This window comes from Ooceraea biroi, chromosome 3 (genome assembly GCF_003672135.1).
Source record: "Ooceraea biroi isolate clonal line C1 chromosome 3, Obir_v5.4, whole genome shotgun sequence".
Lineage (NCBI taxonomy): Eukaryota > Metazoa > Arthropoda > Insecta > Hymenoptera > Formicidae > Ooceraea > Ooceraea biroi.
Window position 1 is genome coordinate 10,679,630 of NC_039508.1, and position 26,447 is coordinate 10,706,076.

A 26,447-nucleotide genomic window follows, 5' to 3' on the forward strand; every position below is an offset into this window, starting at 1 on the left:
AAAATTTTTTACCTCAATATTAGTGGAAGTTTCACTGTACGTAGTAGTGATTGGAGTGGCTACTTCGTCGGCAGGCGCGATTATCAACGGATCGTCCGAGGAAGATCCCTGCAGGGGATCCGTCTCTTCTCCCGTGCTATTCAATTTGCTCCTAGTCTCGCTTCCTTTGAAACTCGTCGTTGACGATTTCCGCCTGTCCTTACTGCACCACTTCCAGTCCGGATGCGCCTTAAAGTGCGCCTCCTTCACTTCCGAAGCGAGTTCATGATACTTTTGTTTTTCCTCTGGTCCCAATGCGTACCACCACTCTCCTAATATCTTCGAAACCGTACGATTATCTTGATTCGGATGACGTTGATGCACAACGGCGCGATGCCGTTTCGAAAAAATCATAAATGCGTTCATGGGCCGTCGTATTCTGTCTTTAGTCTGTAAGAAAATTAATGGAAAATTACATAATGCACTCCGGACAGCACGAAAAATATTTATTAATTATATCTCTGTTTTATTAGCAATTATTAATAATACTAAATACAACTTGATTATCACGACGTTATTAAATATGATCAAACGCATCGATCTTAGAATTATCAATTACTGAAATGATAATTAGAATAATCATTCGTTAAACTTACCTTTAACGGAGTTTGTGGTTGTAAAGCACTAAGCGATTGGCTGCGTCGTTTATTAGCGTTAGCTTCCACTTCTGCGGGTGGAGTCTGTTCTGCTTCGAAAACATCGTCGTCCTCTTCTTCGGCTGGTGTTATGGGATCTGAACCAGTACCAGGGCCATCTTCAGCAGGTGTGCTCATACTTATTGGTATTGGAGGTGCGCTCAGGGGTGGGCTCAGAGCAGAAGGAGGAGGGCTCACCTCTGATTGTTCCAGAACTGTCGTCTGCCAGGAAAAAGCTGCAATGAAGTTAGTGGGTTAGTTGCGATGAGCGTGGTTAGTAATGACGTAGGAGTAGCAGCTGGTAATAATAATGTTACAATGGACTTTATGTAGACATATATATTCGCTGCTACTTCCCTAAGAGATAAAATTAGTTAGTGATAATGAAATGAATTGAATTGTTAGTATTAAATCAGCCAAGTATCAAAAGTTAATGCATTTCACTTTCTAGACAGATTATTCTAGGAATGCGAATTTCGTAAAATTCTAGAACAGAGAAAATCAATCTTCTGCGAATATCCATTCTAAACTATCTGACAAATAAGATCATGTTGTTATTACTTGCGCTAGGGTCGTGTTCCTTTATTTGCCGATTGTTTGTCATGTGATGTTAACCGATTATATTCGAAACAAACACAAATAAGAGACAAGCCAGCGAGACAAAAGGCTCAAGAAGCAGAGAGTAACGTACGTCCGCCAAGTTAAGTCGTGAGTTAGAGTCCGCGCTCAACTTAATCGCTGATGCTATTGAGTTTGTCCATACTTTATATTTTATTTTATTATATTTCAAATAAAAACTTTTGTGAACTTTCTAAACTAAATCCTTCATTCTATCACCCGTAAAATAATAAAAAGATTACTATATTATTTTATGTAAATTATTTTTACAATCTGTAACGTGAACGCATTTGACGTTTGTAATTCATGGATGAAATAAATATTGAGTCGTCCAAAAACCTCATGCCAATTTTTCATAGACACAACAAACGTAAAGAAATTACATAAAAAAGGCTTTCTATAACAAAAAATTTGCACAAATTTTTCAAACAATTTAATGTCGATAGATACCTTTCCCCAGCATTAAAGTTTCGCTTAATAGTTGTAGATAGATTTTTTTATTTATACGTGTTAAATGAGATGAAAAGTTAAAAAACAATAAAATAAATAAGGTTTGTTAACTGATTGCGTTGGTTGCAAGATTGTCAATGGTACATTGGAAGAAAAACTGCAAAATAAAAATTACTTTACATTAATAAAAAAAGATTGGGAAAGTTTAGCAGATGTACAGAAAAGAAAATATAAATCTAGAAAATTAAATATTGAATAAAATAAACATTTAATTAAATTAAATCATAAAGCATTTGAAACATAATAAGTAAGATTTTCAAAAACTAAAGGCTATTTAATATTGCGTTATGTACCATTAACAAACTGCAATTTAGAGCAAGTGGATAGACATGATACATTTCAGGTGGCAGTCAGAACTCAAACCTTTTTTCCAGTTGCGCATTGCTGCATTGTTCAGTAATGATGGGGGATGGGGCTGGTATGCAGGAGGAACTTCGTGGCTGCCATCTGCGAAAGCCTTACCGTTTAGTCAAATTTGCTTGTACTATCGGTTCGATAATACGGACATTAAAATCGTCGTCGTGTCGAAAATAATTGCAAAAGTACGGCAACGTAAAATGGAAATGGAAACGAAATAATGTAACGTTAAGAAGCAAGCACTTCAACTTGCGAACTTGGATATCTCAAATAGTTTATATTTGTTGGTAAAAACAATTGGTTACAAATAATATGTAAATACAATAAAACAAATGCTACTGGTACAAAAGATACAAAGAAACACAAAAGAGATATGGAAACATATCGTTTCGACGTCACATACAATAATAAAACACGTTTTTCGTGAAACTTTTGAAACTTACAGAGGATACCGTTGTTCTTGGCATTCTCTTCCCTGGTGGGTTGAGCTTTCGGAATCTGCACCAAATGTCCGGGCTGAACAATTACGTGCTGGAAGACACTTGTCGGAGTAGATGGACTGGACGCCTCTGTGGTGGATGTCATTATAGCGCTCGTAGGCGGCGGCTGATTTCTTTGCATGTCCATATGTGCGGTCGTATGCGCGCCTACCTTATTCACCTGACAACGTGCAAACAAGATTAACGTATTATTATTAACGCTAATTTCTAGATCAATTCATTAATTCCTTGACGATCAACTTACGGGCTGCAGAACGGACAGCTTGTCGATGTGGACGGATGAAATCGCGGGTGACTGGGGCGGTTGTTGACACTGAACTTGATGCAACGTGGATGTCGGCAGACTCAGGTGGTTCATCAGACCCTGTCTGTACTTGTCATCGTGGTTGCTGCTTATGTGCGTGCTCGCTGGCGCCGATACGTCCATACTGTTCTTTATCACGAAATACTTTTTTTCGTGTTGATGCTGCATCACGTAAATCGGCTGAGTCTGGGACTGCGGCTGCGCGTAGTCAACCGGCTGTTCCGGCAGCGGCTTGTGTATAAGCGTCAAGTTCTGCGGCGCCGGGGCCGCGGGTAGAGGCAAGTGGGGCGAGTGCGACGGTTTTACCAATTGCGAGCTCTGCTCGCATATTTCGGCGTGATTGGGAAAGTCGTTGCTCGACGTAAGCGCGTGCTGCAGAATTATGCCTTGCTGCTGCTGAGCGATCGACGTCACGACTGATGGATGTCTCGTTGGTGGCGGACTCTGCTCCGACCACGTCAGATTTTGTCCGTGCTGCATGCTGCGGCTCACCGGGGAGATTCTTATCACGCTTGTCCCTATGCTGGCGGGGACGGGCGCCGTCGGTGCCGGCCTACTTGATCTAACCACGCGATTCGGCTCGGGCTTTATCACTTGCTGCGGATACTGAACCAAATAGTTGGGCTGCGTGGGTGAGTGTTTCCACTTCGCGCCAGGCGAAATCAACGGAGTCGCGTGATGAGCGGGACTCGAGATAGGCATAAACACATTGTTCTGGTTAAGGCCTAACGGCGGCACCGGCGACTGGTTTATGCACGGGGATATAGAAGACTGTCCCGTCGTCGGCGAGTAAGGAGTAGCCGATCTGGAGCTCCCCAAAGACACTGAAACAACCGAACGTGTTTAATCGTTTCTAATTCACAGAAAAACGCTCTAGGCATTAGATTCATTATTGAAGAAAGTGTACCAAGCATATTAGCAGCTTCGGTTTCCTCCTGGTCGAATCTACCCGCTATTCTTCTGTCAGCGTAGTTCGGTGAAGTATCGGAGTCTCTCGACGTTTCTTCGCCGTCCATCTTACTGCTATGAATAAAAGAAGAAAATCGTAAGAGCGACATAAGGGTAACATGTGTCGGAGTATTATAGACGTTCATACATACCTAGGAAACGTGTTCGTCGGACCCCTAAGACCAGATCCTTTTAAACTAAGGTGACGGGAACAGTATCCTCTTCGTTGGCTCTCTTTGGAACATCCGTCCTTACTACAAAGCCTGCGCCACTGTTTTCCATTGAATTTTTTTCTAATTCCGCTTGGTGTAGCCACTACGTCACCCTTTTTATACCTATGTGGCGTTGCCGCCTGAGATCTATGATAAAAAAGAAAAAAATCAACTTGAGCACTGTCGTTAATTAGAGATTTTGCTGTGCGCGTTAACGTGCCAGTTACTCCTACTGAAAACTAATAAATTTAACAGCACGGACATACCTGGGTGTGGCTGCCTGAGAACGAGGCGTTATACTACGTTGTTCAACTAGGCTACTGGTACTTCCCCGGCTCTGCATGCTGCTTCTTTTGCTGCTCCCTGACAATTTTGCATCTGTCAGTTGAATATATCTGAATTACTATACTATTGTTCCGACTAAACACGATCTCGATACAAGCCACATAAAAGCTCGGCGCTTTTTTTATGATATAAAGAGCACTTTTCAAGAGGAATATCAAACAGTACTCGAATAATAATCTTATCAGAATACAAGTGAAACTCCAGTGTCGCGTTCCCGCGCACCTCTCGCGCGTATGCGTGCTATTATATCTCCAACGATATCGTACATAAAAAGTGAAAAGAGTTTACGCTATATCTGACCTGCGTCCGAGGGAAATGTAATGTCCTCCCTGTCCAAGTCATCCTCGCTTTCCAAATCGTCGTACGGCCGGTTGCCGTTAGTTAACGCTGTGGCAGAATGCGCAGGATTGCCTAGAGTCATGAGTGGGCTGGTACCAGTCGTTCTATAGTAGCTCGTGTCGTTATGAGTTGATATATGCGATGCGTGATGAGGAGTATGATGAATTTGCAAAATTGGCACTGCAGTCGGAGCTTCCGTGGCATTGCGATACCCGTGTTCTGGTAGACATCAAACGCAAATTGCAACATTAATTATCGCGTCGAATGGCAATCGATCTTACCACTTATGAGAATGATTTATTACCGATGGTCTCGACCCTCGAAGGACCCTCGCAGTCCTCCAGCCCCTCCTCCAACTCGTCCGCCCATGGTGGCTGTATTAGCCGCAAGTCCGCGCGCTTCACAAGGTAACTCTCACTCTGATCGTCGTCCCGTGGTATTTTCACAAGAAAACGAGAAGGCTTCGTTAATATCTTGCACACTGTCCCCTTTACAAACTTGGTCGCGTCCACGTGACTGTTCACGTTCGGGCACCTGATACAAACTTTCGTATCCAAAGTCACCTGCCCGAGAGAAGGGCTCGCGTCGCCTACCACATCGTACCTTCTCGCGCCCAGAATGTCACTGTAACGCACTAGCTTCCTCTCACCGTCGAACTCAATGAAAATCTCACCATGAACAACATTACGTATAACACCCGGATAATAATATGAATCCCTTAAAGCTAACACCCTATGGTCGCGCCATTCACTGAGATCAATAGCAAGCCGGGGACGAGAACGTAAAGGTTCCTCGCGAAGAGAGTAATCGACCGCTGTGCTCTGAGGAGGTAACACCACTACCGAATGAGCCGAGGACATCTGGACATAGCATAAAACAGAAGTGTCAAGTACGAGACATTTAAAGGCACTTATACAAGATTATTTAAAATAAATAATTACATTCGATATTCTAGAATATTTCATCAATTATTTTTAATTGTTTAATTCTTTTTAATTTTTAATTTAAAGGCGACACAATTTTGACAAATAATGTACACTTATCGACATACTTGATAACAATCAGATTCCTGCTGCTGTGGTGATTGTCGGCTGGTGGTGGTTGTTGGTAAGCTCGATTGCTGACCCAAAGCCGGCGGCTGGCCGGCAAGCGGCATGGTTGGCGCGCGTATGCTGACCATGTTGTTGATGTTGCTGGTGACGTTGCTGGTTTTGTCCATTTCCTCGAGTTCGGATGGATCGAATTTTCGTTTCTTTGGAAGCTTCTTAGCGCTGATTGTGGGATCCGACGGGTCTCGTTGTGGCGGTGCGGGAGGCGGGGGTGGTTGTTCCGGAATAGATTTCTCCTCAATCGAAGCGCCACCACCCCCGCCCGCCCCATATTGCCCGCTGCCAAGGCTGTCCCGCTTCTCGTGCATCTCAGGGTGAGCAGTCAGCATTTTGGCCACCTCACGCTGCTCTAGATATTCGCATATAATTATCATTAACGTTACGACTATTTTGACCAAAACGAACTGATGAATACTCAATATTTAATAATGATCCTCAACTTCATCATTTTTCATTCAACCGAGTCCTACGTACTAAGAGTTTCCCGTAGCCGCAAAAGATAATTCGGGCAACACAGAATTGAAGAATCATAAGTAAAGCCCGGTATCCTCTATCCGCAGAGAAATGCAGGAATGGAATTCGAATTTATATACTCCGTGCAGGTGTAACCTGAATAATTCTCTCGGGTTCACGCGCGCGCGATGAACCACGAAATATGTACTCACAGTCCGTACAGTCGAGAGGAGGCTGCGTGCTGAAATGTGGCGAGCTGTAGCTGGGAGGGTGGTGACATCGGCTGGGTGCATACCTCAGCACCCGGCTGTCGGGAACAGGATGCGTCGAGTCTGGGCTCTCTTTTCTTTGTCTCTCGTGCGACGGGGCTGTCGTACCCTCTCCCAACTCCAATTCTTCTTCCCAGCCCCAACTGCCGAGCATCCTCCTCCGAAAATTCTCTTTTTAGGCGAACACTCGTCGTCGTCTCCTCTTTAATTGTTTCGCGTCTCCACTGAATGTCCTGCAAAGAATGGATTGCTGCCTTTAGCTCGACCATCGACGCACAACTGAACTCCTCCCCCCGCCATCCCCCATCGTACCCTTCTTTTCGGGAGATTTTGAGTACGGGCATATTTGACGTACGGCTTTTGTCGTGCCGGCGTCATCAGTGCCACGTCATTATGGTGAATATAAGAGAGATAATCGGCTTTACCACCAGTCGATGCATTTTATGCATAAAAATTATTTTATTCAATAATTACAATGTTATTTCTAATTTTATTTTTTAACATCATGTACATTGATCTTTTGAATTAATAGCGTTTATACTGGAGAAACTAGTGTTACACTGGTGCGCTGTTAGTATGTACAATTCTTTTGCACTACTTTTGTCAATAGAATATTAAATTCTATGTGAATTATAAAACTATGTAAACTACTTTTCACAATGGACAATTTGCTAAAATTGCACCTAGTGCGCACCATTGTTGCTTTCCTGGAAAACTTTACAGGGTTAAGTTGAAAATGCCCAAAGATCTGAATAATAAATGAATCAACCAATCACAGACGAGTATCTTTTTTTCTGAGAAATGGCCAACTGCGATTGGTCACTTGTAAACGAGTAAACTCTCCGATTATACGCATAAAAGGATTCAAGTAGGTATAAGCGCACTTTTGAAAAAGAGAAAGGCCTTTTTCGCCCTTTTTCCTTTTGAAAAGGAAAAAGGAATGATTGAAAGACGCAAATGAAATAAAAGGAAAAGCGATAAGATAACCGACCTATCCTATATGGATTATGAAACAAAAAAAAAGAAAACATTTACCTAAATTACATTCTCACGATGTGAATAAACGAATCACCAATGCCAAAACGATATTAATGTATAAAATAAGATGCAGATGGAATTTGCAGGAACTTTATATGAAATCGTTACAAATCACAAAGAAGAAAGAGAAAAAGATAAATAAAAACGAAAAAATAAATGTAAAAATAAAAAAAATTAGAAAAAGCGAAAACTCGAGGCGAGGTATTAGATCCACGTCCGTCCTTAGATATTACGTGTATGTACCTGCGTCCGTTTTCGACTTCTGAAGTGACCGCGAGATGAGCGGAGTCAACCAAGTTGAGGAACACTCGACGGAACATGAATCACGAGTCGAGTTGTTTTCAAACTTTGCCCTGTTGCTCTCGAGCAAGTTCAATTGTTCGTTGACGCGAAAAGTCCCTTCCAAGATATCAATTTTACTTTAATGTAACATACATAAGTGTACAATATAAAATTGTCGGTTGCCAGGAGACATAAACACTTCGACACTTTCATCGAGAGTAATTTCACGTTAAATCTATCGAGGGATTTACAGAGAAAGGAATATTCAATCGAGTGATTGTAGAACACTCTATGTGCGATCTGTTATGCTGTAAAAAAAGACTATATCATTCGACTGCGTTTGGAGAATGGATTGTCCAACTAAAGGATGCGGAAGACAATCGGATCAAGATACCGACTACCGCATTTCGTCCTGTGGCGCAGTGCACACTCTGCTTTCTCTAAGGAAAACAACGCTCCCTCTCTCTCTCCCTTCTACCCTCCGTTTCCTCTCCGCTCACTCACTCTCTCCTCCCTCTCTCTCTCTGTTTCTGTCTCTCGTGTCTATCCAACAGTGTGAGTAAGGAGCTAAGAGGAACCAGGGGGGACCAAGGGGGATGCATCAAGCTCGCTGTTCCCTACCTCGAGTCTGACTCACGACTCGACTCGTCCGCTTATATACCCAAGAGGGAATCCGCCATTGTATCGTGTCCGCTCGCTCGTTCCTGCTATCTGCTCCTCGCGTCTCTCGCCACCCTTTCCCCCTCGCACCCTTTCTTCACGAGAACGGGTCTTCCCGCGGGCGCATACGCTTACAGGTAAGACACGAGGGTGGGCGTGGGGCACGTTGAACCCCGAAAATTCAACATCGTGAGCCGCTCCCGCCGAGAATAACGAGACGCTTGCAAAATCGTTCTGCGCGATGAAAATGACAATGAGGAATTAATTATTTCTCATTACTGCAAATATCGTTAATTTTGTAATTCGTAATTTCGTTACATCTGTAATTATTACATACTTTGCGTCTTACATTTCGCGCTATTGTTAGGACTCGTTTTCATATTTTACATAACAACACGTGTTTATCGTAAATTTTATATTATACATACAATGCAATTGCGCCATGTTAATTTTATATTTTATACATTACGTACACAATGGCCACCATTAATATGTACATATCGCGTATATTTCATGTACTTGTTATTAATGCATACTCTTCGTCATGTCTATTAATTTTACATCTCGTATACCTCATGTGTATGCAGCCAGCATTGATCTATAAACTTCACATATGTTGCCAAGGAAAAGAAGCAATATAACGGCAATACAATGCGCGGTAGTGTTCAGCAGACACTTATTACATATCACAAGACACTTCTGGTAAAAAAGAGTATACAAAGGTCCCAAAAGTTCATAGTTGGTAGCCAACTTCACAGGCAGGTCGAACCTTTCACTTCGAGGGAAACAGGCAGACAGAAGAAACGAAGAGGCTTCGACCTATCCATCCGGCTCAATGTCATCGCAACTGCATTACAGCGCACTTGCATCAGGATATACCGAGAATATTCCGACGATTATGGCTAACCATTGTGCAGACACCACTCAACAGAAATATGCACTGATCCTCGTGTTACCTTGTCACTGAAAGTTTTGCTTATTTTTGCAGAAGACGTTGAGAAAAGGACCAGAGTGTTCCTACGGTTTGGGAAAGGAAGAATAGTCGAATGCGTACGTCCACATCTACCTCATGGTCACATGTACCACCCATGATCTTGTTGTTCACTCCAAATGGAGTTCCAAGAAGCTTTCCCTTTAATAAGTCTCAACTTGTAACCGATACCTGACATTTTTCGGACTCTTTCGGGATGGCTAGCGGTCATCCGCACTGGACATGCAGAAAGCACCCCTTGGGGTAGGGAGAATATGAACCCGACCGAAAAGGGAATCCGAAGGGTGCTACATCGGCATAAATCAAGCACCTGTCTGTGGTAGAAGTAATACTGCTAACCCATACCAACGTAGCAGGTAGAAAATAGGGCCTGGAGTTTCGCGACCATAACAATCGCGGCTCTCTTAGCGAGTATTGTTGAGCATTGTCGCAGTTACGCAGCCTCTTGACGATCCCGCACCTGCTGAGCCAACGATGCCGTGTCCATAATGGGCAAGCTTCACCAAATCTCGCACTGACAATGCATTGAATGGCCACATCCCACTTGACGTCGCTCGTTACGCTCGTAATTTGAGAAAAATTCTTTCCCAGAGAAAGTTGGATACTGTCTGCACGACTTAATTTGCACAGCTAATTAATGTGTGATCGATTATCCTTGAACCTTATTAACATTTAAGCACCTCGAAAATGAAGACAAACAAATTGCTAAAATTTAATAGCTTCAATCTATTCATGTGCAATATATCTAAATTTTTCTACATGTTTTCATAACAGATTCATTAAATGTTTAAATGCAATTTGGAAAATAGTTACGCAGATTAATGTTAATCTGATATTTATTTAAAAAATAGGTTCCTAGGTGCTCCTATTATTCGCTTAGTTATCTAACTAGATATATGAAAATTATTACACATGGCTTCCTTTTCAACGGTAAACATGCAATAAAGATGCAAAGTGCCAAACACGCTCGCACAGTTCTGCGAATTAAACTGCAACATTGTACGCGCCGTATGCATAATGTTCGTTTTACACACACACACACCTATCACTTTCGTTCTACCCGTGCACATATACTCGCAAAAGCCCTCAAGCATAAGTTTTCGTACGACCACCATTACGCGAAGTCGCGCCTACATAAACACGGTGTGACTTCCGGCGTGTACCATAGATAATGGTATCGCTGGAATGCACGACTCGTTAAAAAAAAAAAAGAACTGCAGACACCATTCCCGTGACAAGCAACGCCGCCTCGCATTCAATTACTGCCAAGATTTCTTGTCGCTTTATCTGCGCATATTGTAACCAGCCAAACACATTACACGGAGACATAATAATCATACTGAGCCTGCCGTCTGCGAGTATTTCATGTCCGTGACGTAGAGGCGATTGCACGTCTCTCCTTAATCTAAAGTTGAATTAGTAAGCTGCTTAATTCTCCTTAGCTGCTCGAGCCTAAGCATTACTTCATTCCTGGGACCTACTGCGAGGATGTGACGCATATCTGGTGATGCTAGTCGATGCTTTTCCCGTGGGATGAAAGTGCGTAGGTGGGAGTACCGCGACAGGGAAAGTGACGCGCATTAAGTGGCATTTATAGCGATTTGAGCGGGGTATCGATGAATTTCCAGGCTCATTACGGCATGACATTGCCCTTTAACGTCCCGTCGTCACGTACGCATACGATATCACGTACCTTGCATACGCGTGTCCTACATATCGTGTCGTATAATCTTCATGAAAGGAAGAGTACGAGTTTGATTTCTGTTTTTGTTTTTTCAAAAACTGAAGTTTCACCCAGTACGATTCAAATAATTTCCTCATAATTCCTTTATTTTGCATAATCATCCATTTTGTATTGTTACATATTCTGTTATAATTCCTGTATGAAGACCCCGTAACACGAAAAGTTGAGACACACCGTGATAGAAAATAAAACTGATGTTGCTACTTTATGACAGGAATCAAGCTTAATTAAACTTTAACGACGACAACGACGATATTCGTAATTACAAATCGCACGTATGGAAGTCAGAAAAGATTGTTCCTGAAGATTATTCCTGTACGCGCCATCCTTTAAGCTACGGGGAATGATAAACCGTAATTAATCGCGTTACACAGGAGAGTGCGTGCACTCTCCTATACAAGCACGACGCAGGAACACGCAGGCGAAAAAGATCGCGTGTAACGGATTTCAAAACAGCGAAACTTTACACGATGGATGCACAGTTTAGCGCCCAGGATAATAACGCGCTATGAAGAAATAAAGTTCACACAGTTGCGCAATCGAATGCACCGATGAGTAACGCTAGCGTCGTAATGCAGCTCCAACTGGCGAAAAGAGCCTCTTCATTATTCGAAGAACTTCAAGCTTTCAGAATAAAAACCATTTCAAGCATCGAGAGAATATCGTGCGCGTTAAGTAATGTCAAACGATAAAACTCCTTCGTTTTTTGTTACCACGATTACGAAAGAAGAAATCAACTGATGATTAATGGGCTCGACTGCCGAATATCGGACGTTTTTAAAACTGTGAATTTAGTTCACCGAACTTCGTTACGTTCGGTTCGTTTTTTTGTGAATTGATTTTCGCGCTTTATTATAGACGATGTGAGTTTATATGCATGATACGGAGAGCTCGTGACATACAATAAATCTGCAACAGACACAGCACTGAGAAAAATAGCCTGCGAATGTCACAAAAGAATTGTCAAGCAGTCCTGTCGAGCACTTTGTGTTTAAAAGAAGATAGACACGTGCTAATGCTTGTATGTGCCCATTTATCATTTTTTATGACCTTTATTCAGCTTAAAAGTTTCAACCGCTTTGCCCTATGTCTACGTACTGTCTATATTTGCTTTATCCTTACTTTGAGAGGAAAAGAAAGATCTTCATCACATATTAGAAAATATGAAAAATATAAGAAAACATGATGTGGATACAGATGGACTGCCTCAATTCCACAGAGAAAGATAAAGAGAGAAAACAAAAAGAAAAGTGCAAGAAGAAAAACAGACCGCGATAGAATCTCTCAATTATTAATCTCGTCTCTCGTACAAGGACGTTGGTAATTATTCCGGCTAATGGAATGATGAATTAGAGATTCTCAAGATCTATGCAAGTCCGGAAGGAGTAACGCACAGTCTCGTTACGTTTACCAACCGCTGATAACGGCACATGGCGCACCGATAACGATTATCTTGAATACGCGTAAACCTTCGTAAACCACAAATCTGTTCTACATGGAAACGATTGCGGGAAGGAGAGAAGAAAAGAAGATGCGGGCTGCAACAGAGTTACATTTAGTTCATAAACAATGTACCAAGCTACGGTCGTATGCAAAGAAGAGATATTTTAGGCGCCGGTGAAATTGTCAATATATGATAACGCAACAAATGTAGAGCGCACGTGGAGGATTCGCGCTTCGAAAAATCGTTAAACATACGAGACATCTTATTGTGATCTGAAAAAGATCGCCCACTTTAAAGCGGATCATCGAGGGTCACCGCTTGTCGCTCGTTGTTCTCTCTTGCGTCTGTTCTTGCTTTATCGAAAAACGAAACATGCGCAAGATAAATCCTGCAAATTTGCAAGTGTAGAGTCTCCTCCAAGCGAAAAGACGTGGCCTGAAAAGATGTCTCCGCTTCATACAGTAACGAATCTCTTTCACGAAGCGTTATCGTGAAAGAGACTACACTGCGTAGATCGTGTTACCAATTATGAAGCATCCGGATAATCGTCTAGGCAGATAAAATATTATACAAAACGATTTATGATGCGTTTTTAACTTTCCGTTATATCAGCTTTCAGTGATGTTGATTATCGCAGAATTTATGTTGCAAATACAGGTGATGTCAATTTTCAAATAACAGTTTTTAATTGAATTTGAAAATTACTTACGATCTAGCTACGCAAAATTATAATGTGCCATGAGGTAGTTCTATGCAAAATTAAATCCTATAAGACCACGCGGTGATATGACGTAAGATTATGTTATCAGAGAGGACACACGCTTCTCACGCGATACCATGTGTTTCGAGTGATATTAACACTCTCAGACATTGTCACAACTCCAGATCGCAGATCGCAAATCGCGATCAGGCCGTTTGGATTACACAATGCCGGTTGGCTGTTTAAAAATCGGAGCAGATAACGTGGTTTGATCATAAATCTGTATCGATATACGTAACGGCTGATAAACGTCTACACGTGAGGCGCATGTAAAACGACCGCACTCTTTGCCAGTCTTCGCGACCGAAGTCGGAATCTTTCTGCTTCTCTCCCTCTCCGCAATACAAATTTCTATAAACAATATAAAAATTGCAGCATTGCACATTTATGATATACAATTTATAACGCTCAACAAACATTTTGCATTCGACAGCTTGATTATACTGTGAGTTGTAAATAATTCTGTGGTCGCGGTAACAACCCTCCTTAATGATCATGATACTCAAAGTGCGTGTACATACATTTCATTCATCCGAGGGACTCAACATGTCATATTGACTAGTCAATGAACCATTCTTTCAGCCTCTCAATGAAATATACATTGAAACTCATATTTTACCGAGATTGACAGTTTGTCATTCCCAACACTTGTCATATAAATAACTGGCAATAAATAACTTCGCGATCAAAGTGTGCTAAAAGTCAAAACTGTGTTTGAAGTCCCTGACTCAGACGGATCAACGAACTGCGAATATTCGGAGATCGCGCTAGTCAGCGATGCAGCAGCAGAAGAAGAAGAAGAAGAAGAAGAGAAAAAGAAACGGAGTTACGGAAGAGAAGAGCTGCAGCATGCACATGAAGAAGGGACGCGTGCGCGCGCGCACGCTCGCGCTCCAGCGTCATAATTTTATCGTCGATCGCGTGTGATTCAACTTTGAACTTTAGCCGCCAGACAAAAATACACCTGCGAATTCGGCTATCGAAGTGGAACGACTACAGAACGAGAACGCGAGATATATTGTTCGTGGCATATTTTCGCACGCTTCCCTCCTCCTCCTTTCCCTTGACGTTCCTCCCGCCCGCCGCGATTTTCATTCGCGATCGAAGAGTCGCATCGTCGTCATGAGGAAACACTGAACAAAGACGATTAATCATCGGTTTCATCATTACTGCTTAATCCTAGTCGCGATCGTATCTTCACAGGAACACTACTCCAACGGGAGATAAAGAATCAGTTAAACTGAGATTACACTTGAATCGCTTCTCGCATTCGGTAAAATCGTAGATGGGCGCGCTTGCGAATATCTTGTAGCAGAATACAGATGGAGGAAGCTTTTCAATATCTTTTTTAGATTGTCGGAGAAGTGATCGAATGGTATAGATCAGTGATGGTGAACCTAAAGCACACGTACCAGAGGTAGCACGTACGAAAATTTTGCTGGCATATCAACGATTTATAGGAGATATTATTTTTTTTATTTGTTACAATATGTTCGAGTCAAATTTTATTTTACACGAAAGAAGCTAACCAACAAGTACATAGCCCATGAACAAGACCCGGTAGCTAAAAATTTGTCTCAGTAAAATTCTGCAATAATTAATTTCCTATCAATTGTTTTTCCCTATTAAAAATTGTTCAGCACGTCAACAACTCGATAAATAGTATTTGTAAATTTTTTATACGCGCACATAAAAAGGTTCGCCACTGGTATAGATAATTAAAATGATATCTATAGGATACCGATGATGCACGATTTTCATTACCGTTTCAGTAACGAATATCGCGCGATCGCGATGACTATCGGCACGACTATTAAAAGGACACGTGTAGCTTTTGGATTTGGGCGCTACGGTGCGATAAAGCCATGGCGAGAGACTTACTCATTCGTCGAGGATCGCAGAGCGAGACGACAGTATACGGGACCGGTAAATCCACCCACAGCTGGTGCGCGACATCGGCGAGCATCACTATTTCATCGTTCAATCGCGTCCCGCGCACCGCGCAGTGCACTTTTCATTCAGACGACGACGACGAGAGCGACGATGGCGGTTTCGCCGCAGCGTGATCAATCGCGTCGCGCAAAGGCATTATTGCACTGTACACATGTACACGCGCGGCCACACGCGCAACGGAAAGAGAGCGTAATCGTCGGCCGGAGAGAATCACCACGCTCTGCTGTGCGTCGGCCCGCGAAGATGCACTGTGGAGAACCGGCGTAATCTCGTTACAAAGGTGGTAAGAGAGAAAGAGGAAGACGGGAAAGGAGAGAGAGGGACATTGCGAGCTGTACATGCAAGCGCAATATCGCACGGCGATACCGCGGTACGGAGAACGTCAAGTTTCCGGAAAACGCATCAGCGCGCGTGGCCAATGAACGACGTCTGCTGAATCCGGTGTAGAACTTTCTGCACGATACCAAAAATCTCACTGTCACTAGGAACCACTAGTTACGAAGACAGAGAGCACTGCCAGTCGAAATCACATTTGCAGCGATTCTGGCACGGAAAACGAACGAGCAGAACGGCATACGCGTTTTGCGGCGATTCGGCGTGAAGTTAGCGGGAGACCGAGAGTGTCCTTGCGTCGCGTTCTCCCTCGTTGGGGCTCGCGGGATATTCCGGCGACAAGGAGGATCTCTACGCGACAGGAACGATCAGGCGGGCAGCGGGCGGTTGAGGCCGCTGGCAAGGAGAAACGCAGTGTCGGATCCGTGGAACTCGCGCGGTCCCGACGCGTCTAGCAGCTCCATCTTGACTCGACTCCGGCTCTCGGACTCGCTCAGCGCTCTCGGAGTCAAGTCTCGCGCGCACACGTTCCTTCAGGCCGTCCGTCCGTCTGTTCACTCGCTCGCTCACTCGTTCGTTCGTTTGTTCGTTCGTCTGTCCATCGCTCTCTCCCTCTCTCTCTCTCGTAACGTGCCGGAGAAGCGCGCACGCTCGAACCGCTCTCACTAACACAACAGTCCCATTGTGAGGGAGAATTCCTGGCGGCGCATTCCGCGTGTACGTAAGCAAGCACACGGCAAAGAGGAGAGCGGCAACGAAGACGGAGCGGAGAAGGGTTCGAGAGAGACGGAGAGACAAAGTCGCGGAGTCGACTCTGCTCGAACTCGTTACGACTAGCTTGTACTCTCGCGGATGTATCGTTGCGGGATAAAGAAGAGACAGAAGAAGAAGGAAGAGAAAGAGAAAGACGTGGAGGGGAAAGGCGCAGAAACGAGAGAAAACAGAGAATGAAGGAAAAAGGAAAAAAGGATGTATACGTATATACAAGAGAGAGAGAGAGAGAATAAGAGCGAGGTGGGAGATAAGTAGTAGACGGGGGCGGGTGAGGGACAAGGGAAAAAGAAAAGGAGCCGATATACCGGCGGGACGATTGGTGGGTAGGGGAATTAATGCATGCCAAGAAGGGGCAGGGAGAAAGAGAGACAGTGGAGCGGGAGGGAACGGACGTGGAGGAAGAAAGACGAAAGAGCAGCAAGGGGATAGGAAGAGAGTACGAGTCGTGTATGGTCGTCGTATAAATAGAAGAGAGACGGTATAGGCGTCGTTATAGTACGACTCCTAGGACAGGTAGTGGATGCTCGTAACATGCGACCAACTACTCCGCGCGCGCGCGCGCGTACGTTCGCTTCCCACCCAGTGTGAGCATCACACCGGGAGTCACTGGCACGCATACACACTCGCGCGATATACACGGATGAAAAAACTAAAAGAAGGCAGCATGCACGTGTACTCACACATGAGAATAGGGCACAAGCGCGTACGACACACACACACATACACAGAGAGAGAGAGAGAGAGAGGCCAGCCGCCGGGAGTCACCGTATCACCGAGTTCACTCGTGCATCGCGTAAATGACGCGCATGTTACACACGTATGTATATCACGGTCGCGCGCGCACGGTTGCACGTTTTCCTCCGTTTCGTAGTTATTACTTGACCAATATCCTCCTCGTAAGCTTCGCCCGATTTTACTCTTGCACTCTTGCGCATGGAAGAAACCGAAACCGCATATGTATCACCGGCTATCCATCCGGCTCGGCGAAACATCGGCGAGCCGCGCTACCTACCTACCTATCATCTTCCGTCGCGCCGTTACGTTCCAGCACGGCGGAGCACCTCGTCGCTTCTCCGAGGCACGTCGCGTGCACACCGCGCGCGCGTCACGTCACAAAGTACGATAGTTAGGCCGGTGGCCTTTACCGACCGGGAGAGCAACACGGCTGAGACAATGGTAATGACAACGATGACGACGACGACGACATCGTTGCCGCCGACGGTGCCCGAGCACACGAGCGTAGACAATCAAGCCGGCGACGACGGCAGCACCGAACTATTGACATCGCCGTCGCGTACGCGCGATTCGACGTGTCGCGATGATTCCCTTCGCGCACCGCCCCCCCTCCTATCCCTATCAATGAATCTCTCCTCGCTCTCTTGCGGTCGTTGCGCGTGTGCATGGACTCCGGAGCTTGCGATTGCTCAACTCAACCGCCTGCGACGAGCGGAGCGTGTAACTGAGCGACTCTGAGCCGACCACGCTCGCGCTCGCGCGCACACAGCACACAGATGCATGCACGTCGCACGTCCACGATCCATACCACTACACCGATACCACCTCCTCCCTCCTCCCCTCCTCCTCGCCCCCTTCCCTTCCGCTGCGCCAGAGCTCTCCTCCTTACTCTCTCTCTCCTCCACCTTCACCTTTTCCGGACCACTACCTACTCTTCTACGATTCCACTTCTTCACTCGTATCTCGTCGGACATGCACGTATACGCTTCACCGAGCCACTCGGACGACCCGAAACGACGCGCGCGTTCACCGACAGCCCAGAGAGACACGTTCGCATGTACGGTATACGCACACACCCACGTAACATCCGTATGCAGCGGAGAGATACGCTCGCTCTTACTGACAGTTGCTGTACCCCGTGTACGCGCGCGTACGATACGTGTGCGTGCTTCACGGCCGCCTCCACGTACACACACACTTATATGTATACATACAATCCCCAGCGGCGAGTACTTCTCACTCCTATGGACGGATGCACTTGTACATACGTGAGCGCCCAGCCACTCGCACGCAGCGCGAGCGGCTATACCGACGAGTAGCGGCGGCGCGACGACTCGTAGAAGAGCCTCTAACCCGGAGTAAGCACACCTACGCACTATGCGATACAATCGGCTGTCCGCCACGGACTTGTAACTTCAGAAACGTAGTCGCGCGTGCTACCGCCCTGTGATTAGCTCTTTTTTTATGATAGACAAATGTAATTCTTCTCTGAGAGGTCCAGGCGACGACGACGACGATGCGTTTCCGCTGACTTAAGGGGATGCTGAAGCTGCTAGTGAACTATTTTTTCACTATAGCGATGGTAATTACAGTTTCGAAAATTCTCTTTATTGCTTGTGCAGAATAAAAAATCCTTTTCCACAAATGAAGTATAGATAGAAAGAAAGTCCGCTCTACAGGACTTTATATTCAAAATGGAAAAAAGTTAAAAACTTGCATTTGTCTTTTCTAACTTTTTTCCATTTTGAATATATAAAGTCCTGTAGAGCGGACTTTCTTTCTATCTATACTTCATTTGTGGAAAAGGATTTTTTATTCTGCACAAGCAATAGAGAGAATTTTCGAAACTGCAATTACCATCGCTATAGTGAAAAAATAGTTCACTAGCAACTTTAGCTTCCCCTTAAGAAAGTCAATATTAATATAAGTCGAGAAGATGCAATTTAAATGATTTAATATAAAAATGAGTGTAATAAATATTAATAAATTAATTTCCGATCCGCGAGCGCGCGTGGGTGACGATAAATTACGAATTATCCATTCGGTTTGTAAATACGTAGACGCGGTTCAGTAGAAATCGAGTTTTTGACAAGACGCAACGTAATTTACCATCGTGTTTGACTTACTCATCGTTGCATAAATAATTGCCTTACAACAGACGATAGCAAATAGAAAACGCATAAGTTCTCGCAGACCTCGCGTTACGTTATGCACATATTTTTAGCGAGACGATTATGAATCTTGTATCTTTTTTCTTTCTCTCTATCTCGCTCTTCACGAGCTGATTACACACAGCTGATAGGCTCACATCAGCAGCTAACCGCTAGTTGGATTGCGACGAACTATGAATCATATCAATAGGCCAAGTCATATGCTATTTCGAAGCCGCAAACTACCTTCGAGTACTCAAAAGAATAACAAACAGAGAATTCAAAATTCTCTTGTTCTTATTATTGTCGTCGTTACATTTACAACAGGGATCAGCGTCATTGACACTTGGCCTCATTCTTTCTAATATCGAAACTCATTGTGGCCAGAATTTTTGCCTGTTACTTTTTTACCTCTATAGCTTCCATTTTTATTTTTTATACCTTTCAATTGTTATTCGTATTTTAAATGATGTTGAAAAATGAAATTTATTATATAATTTTTTTAACAGATTGTATCACATTGTAATTTTATCATTGTTTGCTGCATATTTAATTTTTCGGTTCTGACAATTCAGTATGAAAATTATCTTTCTAATTTATTATTTATTCTAAGAGTACTAAGAATTCTTTCAAACTTCATCTTACTATTTGCAAGAAACATGATTTAAATTCTACATTCTTTGTCATAGAAGCTATCGTATTGCTTATTTGCTGTATGAACATCAAGAATGAATATCAAGACTCTCGAAGGAACCTGATTTTTTCTTCTTTTGTCAAGTATCGCGAATTGTGCGTTAAGATCGACGAACGGGAAGAATCATAGACAAAGTAGACATCTGGCGTAACAGTAGTCTGTGTGTAAACGCTCTCGAACCGACTCGTGCGCATCACGCACACTTGCACATGTACACACGGTCGCTATCTGCATAGCCAGGCAGACAGGGACGGTCGTTACACACGAGGGTAGATAAATCCCTATAGTAGATGCAACGATGAAACAAATAATATCACAAACATAATTAATATCACAAAAAGAACACACCAGGAACAGTGAAATAATGGCAAATGTTAAGCTTTGTTGTAAATTCTTGTAAACTAAATTTACACAAAAATTAACTGTAATCTCAAATTAATTATTAAAATATCGTATAATTAAGTCTATACAGTTATGTCGGACTGTGTAATTATCATAAATGTTCATGAAATTTTATTATAATGTTAAATTAACGAAAGTCTTTTAGGAAATCAACGTCCCTTATTATTTCTTTTAGTGACAGATATTTGTCTTGATAATGAACGAGCTTGTTTCCTTTTGATAAAATAACTGGTTTCAACAATAACGAGCTGAACGCGTGCGGCCCTGCGGCGTGATCCGTACACACGCGTGCGTGGATAGAATAAGAAACGGAACAGAGAGAACACGGAGAGAAGAGGCACTGGGCGAGTATTTGCGCGCGCGCGTGCGTGTATGATGTGTGTATATACCGCGTGCATATGCAGCTACTAGTCATGTATGCGCCGCACAGCGACGTACCGAATATCGTCAGACGGGTTCTCGGAATTTTCGACATCGGTCCGGGAATTATCGCACACCGATATTCACCGCATGATATCATGGCACAAACAGATACCCAAGTGATAAACAAACATAGAACCGCGATTATTGCATCGCGCCACAGTTCTGCTCCGTGTGCACCGTACGTACTACACCTTCCGTGATTATTCTGAAATAATTCGCATTCGATTACCACGTTCGGTCACGCCCACTATCACACACACGTTTACTGTGCACGCATTTCCGCAGAAACTCGTGATCGATGAAGATCGAACCACCCGTGAGATCGCACACGGAACGACGATAAGAATCGTACGCGGGATAAAAATTTACAGCGGTGGAAGCGCCAAGATGACATAATTTTATTTGTTTTATCAAACAATGTTTGATAACAAAAATAAAAGGATTGTTGTAAAGATGGCCGGAACGCGACGTTACTAGACACAGCACTGGCGGTGAGATGCTGTTGAATGGGCCGCGGCCTATTGGTTAGTCTCGGGTCACGTGCACACCGCTAGAGACATTCATTCTCCCCTCGCAACTGGTCCGCGTATAATTTGCACACGCATGCCTCGACTGCGCGCGCGACCACGACCACCACCGATACGACAAGCCCGTTTTACAATCACCGCGGAGGTATATGAGCAGCACCTGAACGCGCTGTATATAGCAAGACAGCCAGAAGCCGCAGATCGTTGTTAACGATCGCTCTGAGAACACGCAGATCGTTCGCAAATAGCGCGATCCTCTAAACCTCATTCGCGCAACCTTTCTCGACGCGAAATCTTGGTTTTCTACGAAGAAAAGATACTTCATACTCGTCGGGTGTACCTTAAACACAAGCTCAAAGCTACAGAATTTTTCAAATTTATTAAGAGAGCGATCTCTCGTGCAAAGTCTGACCACATGCTTCATTCGATGCAATACCGATCAATCGCTCGTTGATGGAATTATCCGCGCGGATCGATGAGAGGGAAGAGGGAAAAAAGCGATCGACGGAACTCGCGCGGAATCCACTCGGATACGATTCGCGGAGTCACGAGTCACTGGCTTACCAAGGCTTTACCGACGATTACGAGATGAGCGCGCGAACGAGCGGCCAATGGCAAATTATATAACGCTGCGCGCCTCGCTTGTTCTCTACGTGCGTGCGTAGGACGATTACGAGCGTTCGTGACGCGTCGATTCTTTTCCCTTCCTTTTTTTTTCTCTCTCTCCTTGCTTCATTGCACGTTGCACACCGTTGCGGCCGCGCGCGTGTATTGATCGCTATTTAAGTCGCGCAAGTAACCAGTCCTGCCGCGGGAAGCAAAAGGGATCTCGCGGAGTCGTCACTGCACCTATCCGTGGATTGTGAGGTGCCATCGCGCGAACGAGTCGTCGACAGTTAAGGTGCGTGCGCATAGCCGAGAACTGCACGTCACCGTCATCGTCATTGTCGTCGTCGCTGCAACAGTCGGATGAATGGAAAGCCGCGAATAGCGGGAGAGCGAATCGATCGAATGACGAATGGCGCGTCGTGGTTGGCGGTGTTCCTTTCTTCATTAAGACGTGAAAGTATAGAAATGAATAGAAAGCAGATACAGAAGAGTTTTCATGATAAATTTGATAGATAAGACAAAATTAGATTTTTTTCTTCCTTTTTTCCAAGATCAAATTTTTTACTTAAACCATTAAGAACGAATTGAATTTTAAGCTTCGTAATCGCTCCAATTACGAAGATGTATCTCAAGAGGATTTTACGAAGTAAGAGTTCCATCAGTTTTTGGCCTGAAGATTTACCTTGAACTCTTTTTTCAAACTTAATCTTTAGAGTAAAAACCAGATTTGCGAAATTATACTTGAATCAAATATTATTTCAAAAACAATTCGTTGAATAATTAAGCCTGTGGAAATTACTTCCTTGTTTTCGAAGAACAGAAGCAGAGACGGACGGTGGAGCCGCAAAGGCGCCGAGTGCCACTTTGAACTAACGTCCTCGCGTCATTTCGATGATAAAATAAACACGGAAGAAATGGACCCGGCGGAGATAACTGCTGATCGACTGAGCGACATACACAGCCGATGACATTTACGATCCCATCTCTCTTTTTTATAGTAAACCTCACGCGGACTCCGTTAACCTATCTGTCCGGCGGCGGGAATGTGCCACGTGAAAATGACTCGCCAGGCAGGGTCGCGCGCGATTATAATCTCGCATTTACCTCGATATCGCGGGGAGGTTGGCGCGGATGGTGAATCGCGCGTTCTGCCAACCCTCAAGACGTAATACGGTTTTCCCTTTGTTTTATACCGCGCGCGCATGCGCCGTCCCGTAACACGATCTCGCGTTTACTTTTCGCGGCGTGCTTCTCGCAGGATTGAACAACTTAGTCTCACCGTCGATGAAGATCTAGGTCGCGGTTTCGCGCCGCTGTTTATCAAGCTTTACATCGTGGCGTATTTCGTCAAAGAAAAGCGCGCAATAGAATAAAATATCAAAAAGTATTCGGGAAGCGACGGTGACAATTGAAGAAGATGGAGTGTCTCGATTGTCTCTCTACGATATTGTCTCCGCGCCCTTCCCCGGTGTAATCGGTTGCACGAAGACCCCAGACTGCCCGGCAGCGCGCCACCCCATCTCCCGCACACATGCTATTATTATAACCAACGCAGAATCAATCGAAAGTCGCCGTATGCGTAACACGCTTGCTTGCGTCACCCGCGTATCTCTATCCTTCTCGCATACGTGCTTACGTTCGTACTCGTGCCAGTTAACACGCCGGTTCGCCGCTCACTGCTCAAAATACAGCAAAGTTCAGCAAAAATTGTGACATAAGTGAGAAACGAGTAATCCATTCGCGCAAAAATCACGATTGTGGAACGAATCCTCTTTACCCTACAATTGATAATTTTTCTGTTACACAAATGGCAGCTGAAAGCTATCATAAAAGTAAAATTCACTTCTCGACTCGTGCAGCAATCGAGTGGAATTAAAATTTCATTTTCGAGAAGATCAATCAACTGTCGTTCGATTCTTAAATAGACATTAGTGCTTCAATTAAGTAGCACATCGTGTTCTCTTTACGTATAAAACGTACGAGAGATATATCTTAATGAAGTTTTTCTTTGAAGAACGAACAAACAAGATATAGCATAATGTTCTGTTTAATCACCCATCATCGTATATGTGGCGGCGCACCTTAATTCGATCGCGTGATCGAAGCATATCCTGTGACGTTTGAGTGTGTAACATTGAGGAAAACATTATTTTCTGCTTCAGAAAACTATTTTTTCTAAAAAAAAAAGAAGTAATGACATGAAGCCAACATGTTAAACATTAAACACATGAGTATAATTGTAAAGTTCATACAAAAATTGCAGCAGGACAGTTTTGGGTAACAATCTAGATTACTTTAATACGATTTCATATTCTGAACTTTATAAATAATTCGCCATCTGCAATGTCGCAAATTATATTAGCTGCAGGCGTTTGTTTTATTTTAATATCTAGTCACAAGAACGTAATATCGTCACTGTCATAATTATGCATTTCTGTGCTTCCCTGTGCAGAATAGATGATGGACGTCTCATAATTCAGTTTATCATATAATTGTGAAATGAATTCGTCGGTATTTTCTCAACTTTCGAAAAATTATACTCTGCTATTCTCTATAAGTGGAGATACGAGAATATGTGACAAGATTGGGGACAAGAGAATATAAGATAACGATATCCTGATGAGTAAGTATCGCTCTCACAAGACGTTTTATCCAAAATAATACACCAAGAGCACGTGTTTGAAAGTAAAGTCTCACTTACGCTGATTTACAAATATCGGAAAGCTTGAATAGAAAAAATCGTGGTGATTTATAAACTTAAACTCGGCTCGAGCGATGAAGTAAAAAAACCAGTTAATTATATAATGTGCGTCGCTCGTTTGCTGACGCAGACGTTCAACTGTCGACACGTCATTTAAACGTAACTCGCGTACCGCTAACGTTCAATCATGGAATGGTTTTTCACGAATAGTAACGAGCGTGAGTCACACTACCAGACAGGTATAGCGGCGACAAGTTATGACTACCTGCTACGGAATTTCCACTTCTCTTGCCGCGCAAATCATCCATTGATGATAAGAATATTGTCATGCAAATTTAAATCATAGTAGCGTTTACACTGAAATCACCGCGAGGTCTCCCCTAACAGTATTTAAAAACTAGTTTCGGAGCAAATGCGCACAAAATTCGACAACATTGCATTAGTTCTCAACTTTTGCATGCTGTAACGCAAAGATTTGGCAAACAACGTTTGCGAACTCATTGTAGTAAAAACTTCTTAATTCGTAAGGCACGGTTGGCTGCAACGAAAAGAATGTACATCAACAAAAGCGAGAGGCGCCAATATTTCAAGACCATGAAGAATTTCAAAACTATACTGCGCGATGCTACTTCCGCATCGAGCGTCGTCGTAATCGCGCGTAACCCGGACGTTATCCGCGCGGATGTCTGTGCACGACCCGCAGAGACGGAGCCGCATACACTCACGCTTCTGAAAATATTTCATTCAACGTTTGCGGATGTCGCGTGTATACGAGGCATGTGCCAAGCATTGACCGTGGACGACGTCTAGCGCGCCGCGCGCGCGTCTATAAGCCTATTCCGTAGCTATTAAAAGAGTGCTCGGAGTTGCAATCTTGCGATTACATGTACCTGGCTGTGTGCTCGCGTGCGCGTGTACATATATGTGTGTATGCGCGTGCGCGCGCGCCACGGCGGTTGCGTGCCGCGGGCGTCTCGACGCGCTTCCTCGTGGCCTTTGTGAACGTCGCCGCCCGCCCGGTTAGCAACAGATTTCACCAGGATCGGACGAATAAAAAGGACCCCGGCACCCCGTGGCCTGGTGAAGGAAGGAAGGAAAGAGAAAAAGAGAGAAAGAGCCCACCCGCTTTATTCCGGGCGAAGGTGTGGGCACCACGAATCGATCCGCGAATACGGAACGGAGAAGGCGGACGAACGCGCGCGCTACTTGACAATTCTCGTTTAATTCTTTTCCCGTTGGCACGACACTTCGATCGTCGAGAGCGTGTACGTGAGAAACATTAAGGGAAAATATAAGCTACCTGCGATCGTCTCAATTTTTTTCATTTATTCTTCGCTTTCGTATGGAGGGATATGAACGATTTAATTATTCAAGCTAAAAGATTTATAATTACATGATGCTCGTTATGAGCAATGACATATACATATAATGAATATACGATTAAGTAATTATATATAGAGATCGTATATTACATGCTACCCCTTTCTCCTTTGCCCATAAATAATTCGCTAATTGTTGGAAATTGATTCCCCATTTTTCTTTAACAAATTTCTCGTTTAATTATCGCACAGGTCAGGTATTCAGAACAT

At 43.9% G+C, this 26,447-nt stretch overlaps 1 protein-coding gene across 11 annotated transcripts in view; it reads right to left on the reverse strand.

Annotated features, from left to right (window-relative positions):
* LOC105276940 (protein capicua homolog) overlaps positions 1-26,447 on the reverse strand; it is a 38,983-nt gene that overhangs the window by 8,007 nt on the left and 4,529 nt on the right. For 3 of the 11 annotated variants that reach the window (XM_026968435.1, XM_026968436.1, XM_026968438.1), the window contains exons 1-13: positions 15,439-17,617; positions 6,582-6,871; positions 5,859-6,260; positions 5,112-5,667; positions 4,769-5,026; positions 4,390-4,501; positions 4,064-4,270; positions 3,871-3,986; positions 2,904-3,787; positions 2,603-2,819; positions 2,166-2,249; positions 636-910; positions 13-429 (exon numbers count right to left, since the gene is read on the reverse strand). In XM_026968435.1, the coding sequence (XP_026824236.1) occupies positions 13-429; positions 636-910; positions 2,166-2,249; positions 2,603-2,819; positions 2,904-3,787; positions 3,871-3,986; positions 4,064-4,270; positions 4,390-4,501; positions 4,769-5,026; positions 5,112-5,667; positions 5,859-6,260; positions 6,582-6,662 (3,609 nt within the window). In that variant the 5' untranslated portion in view covers positions 6,663-6,871; positions 15,439-17,617. The other 8 variants (XM_026968432.1, XM_026968431.1, XM_026968433.1 and 5 more) reach the window with 8 other exon arrangements.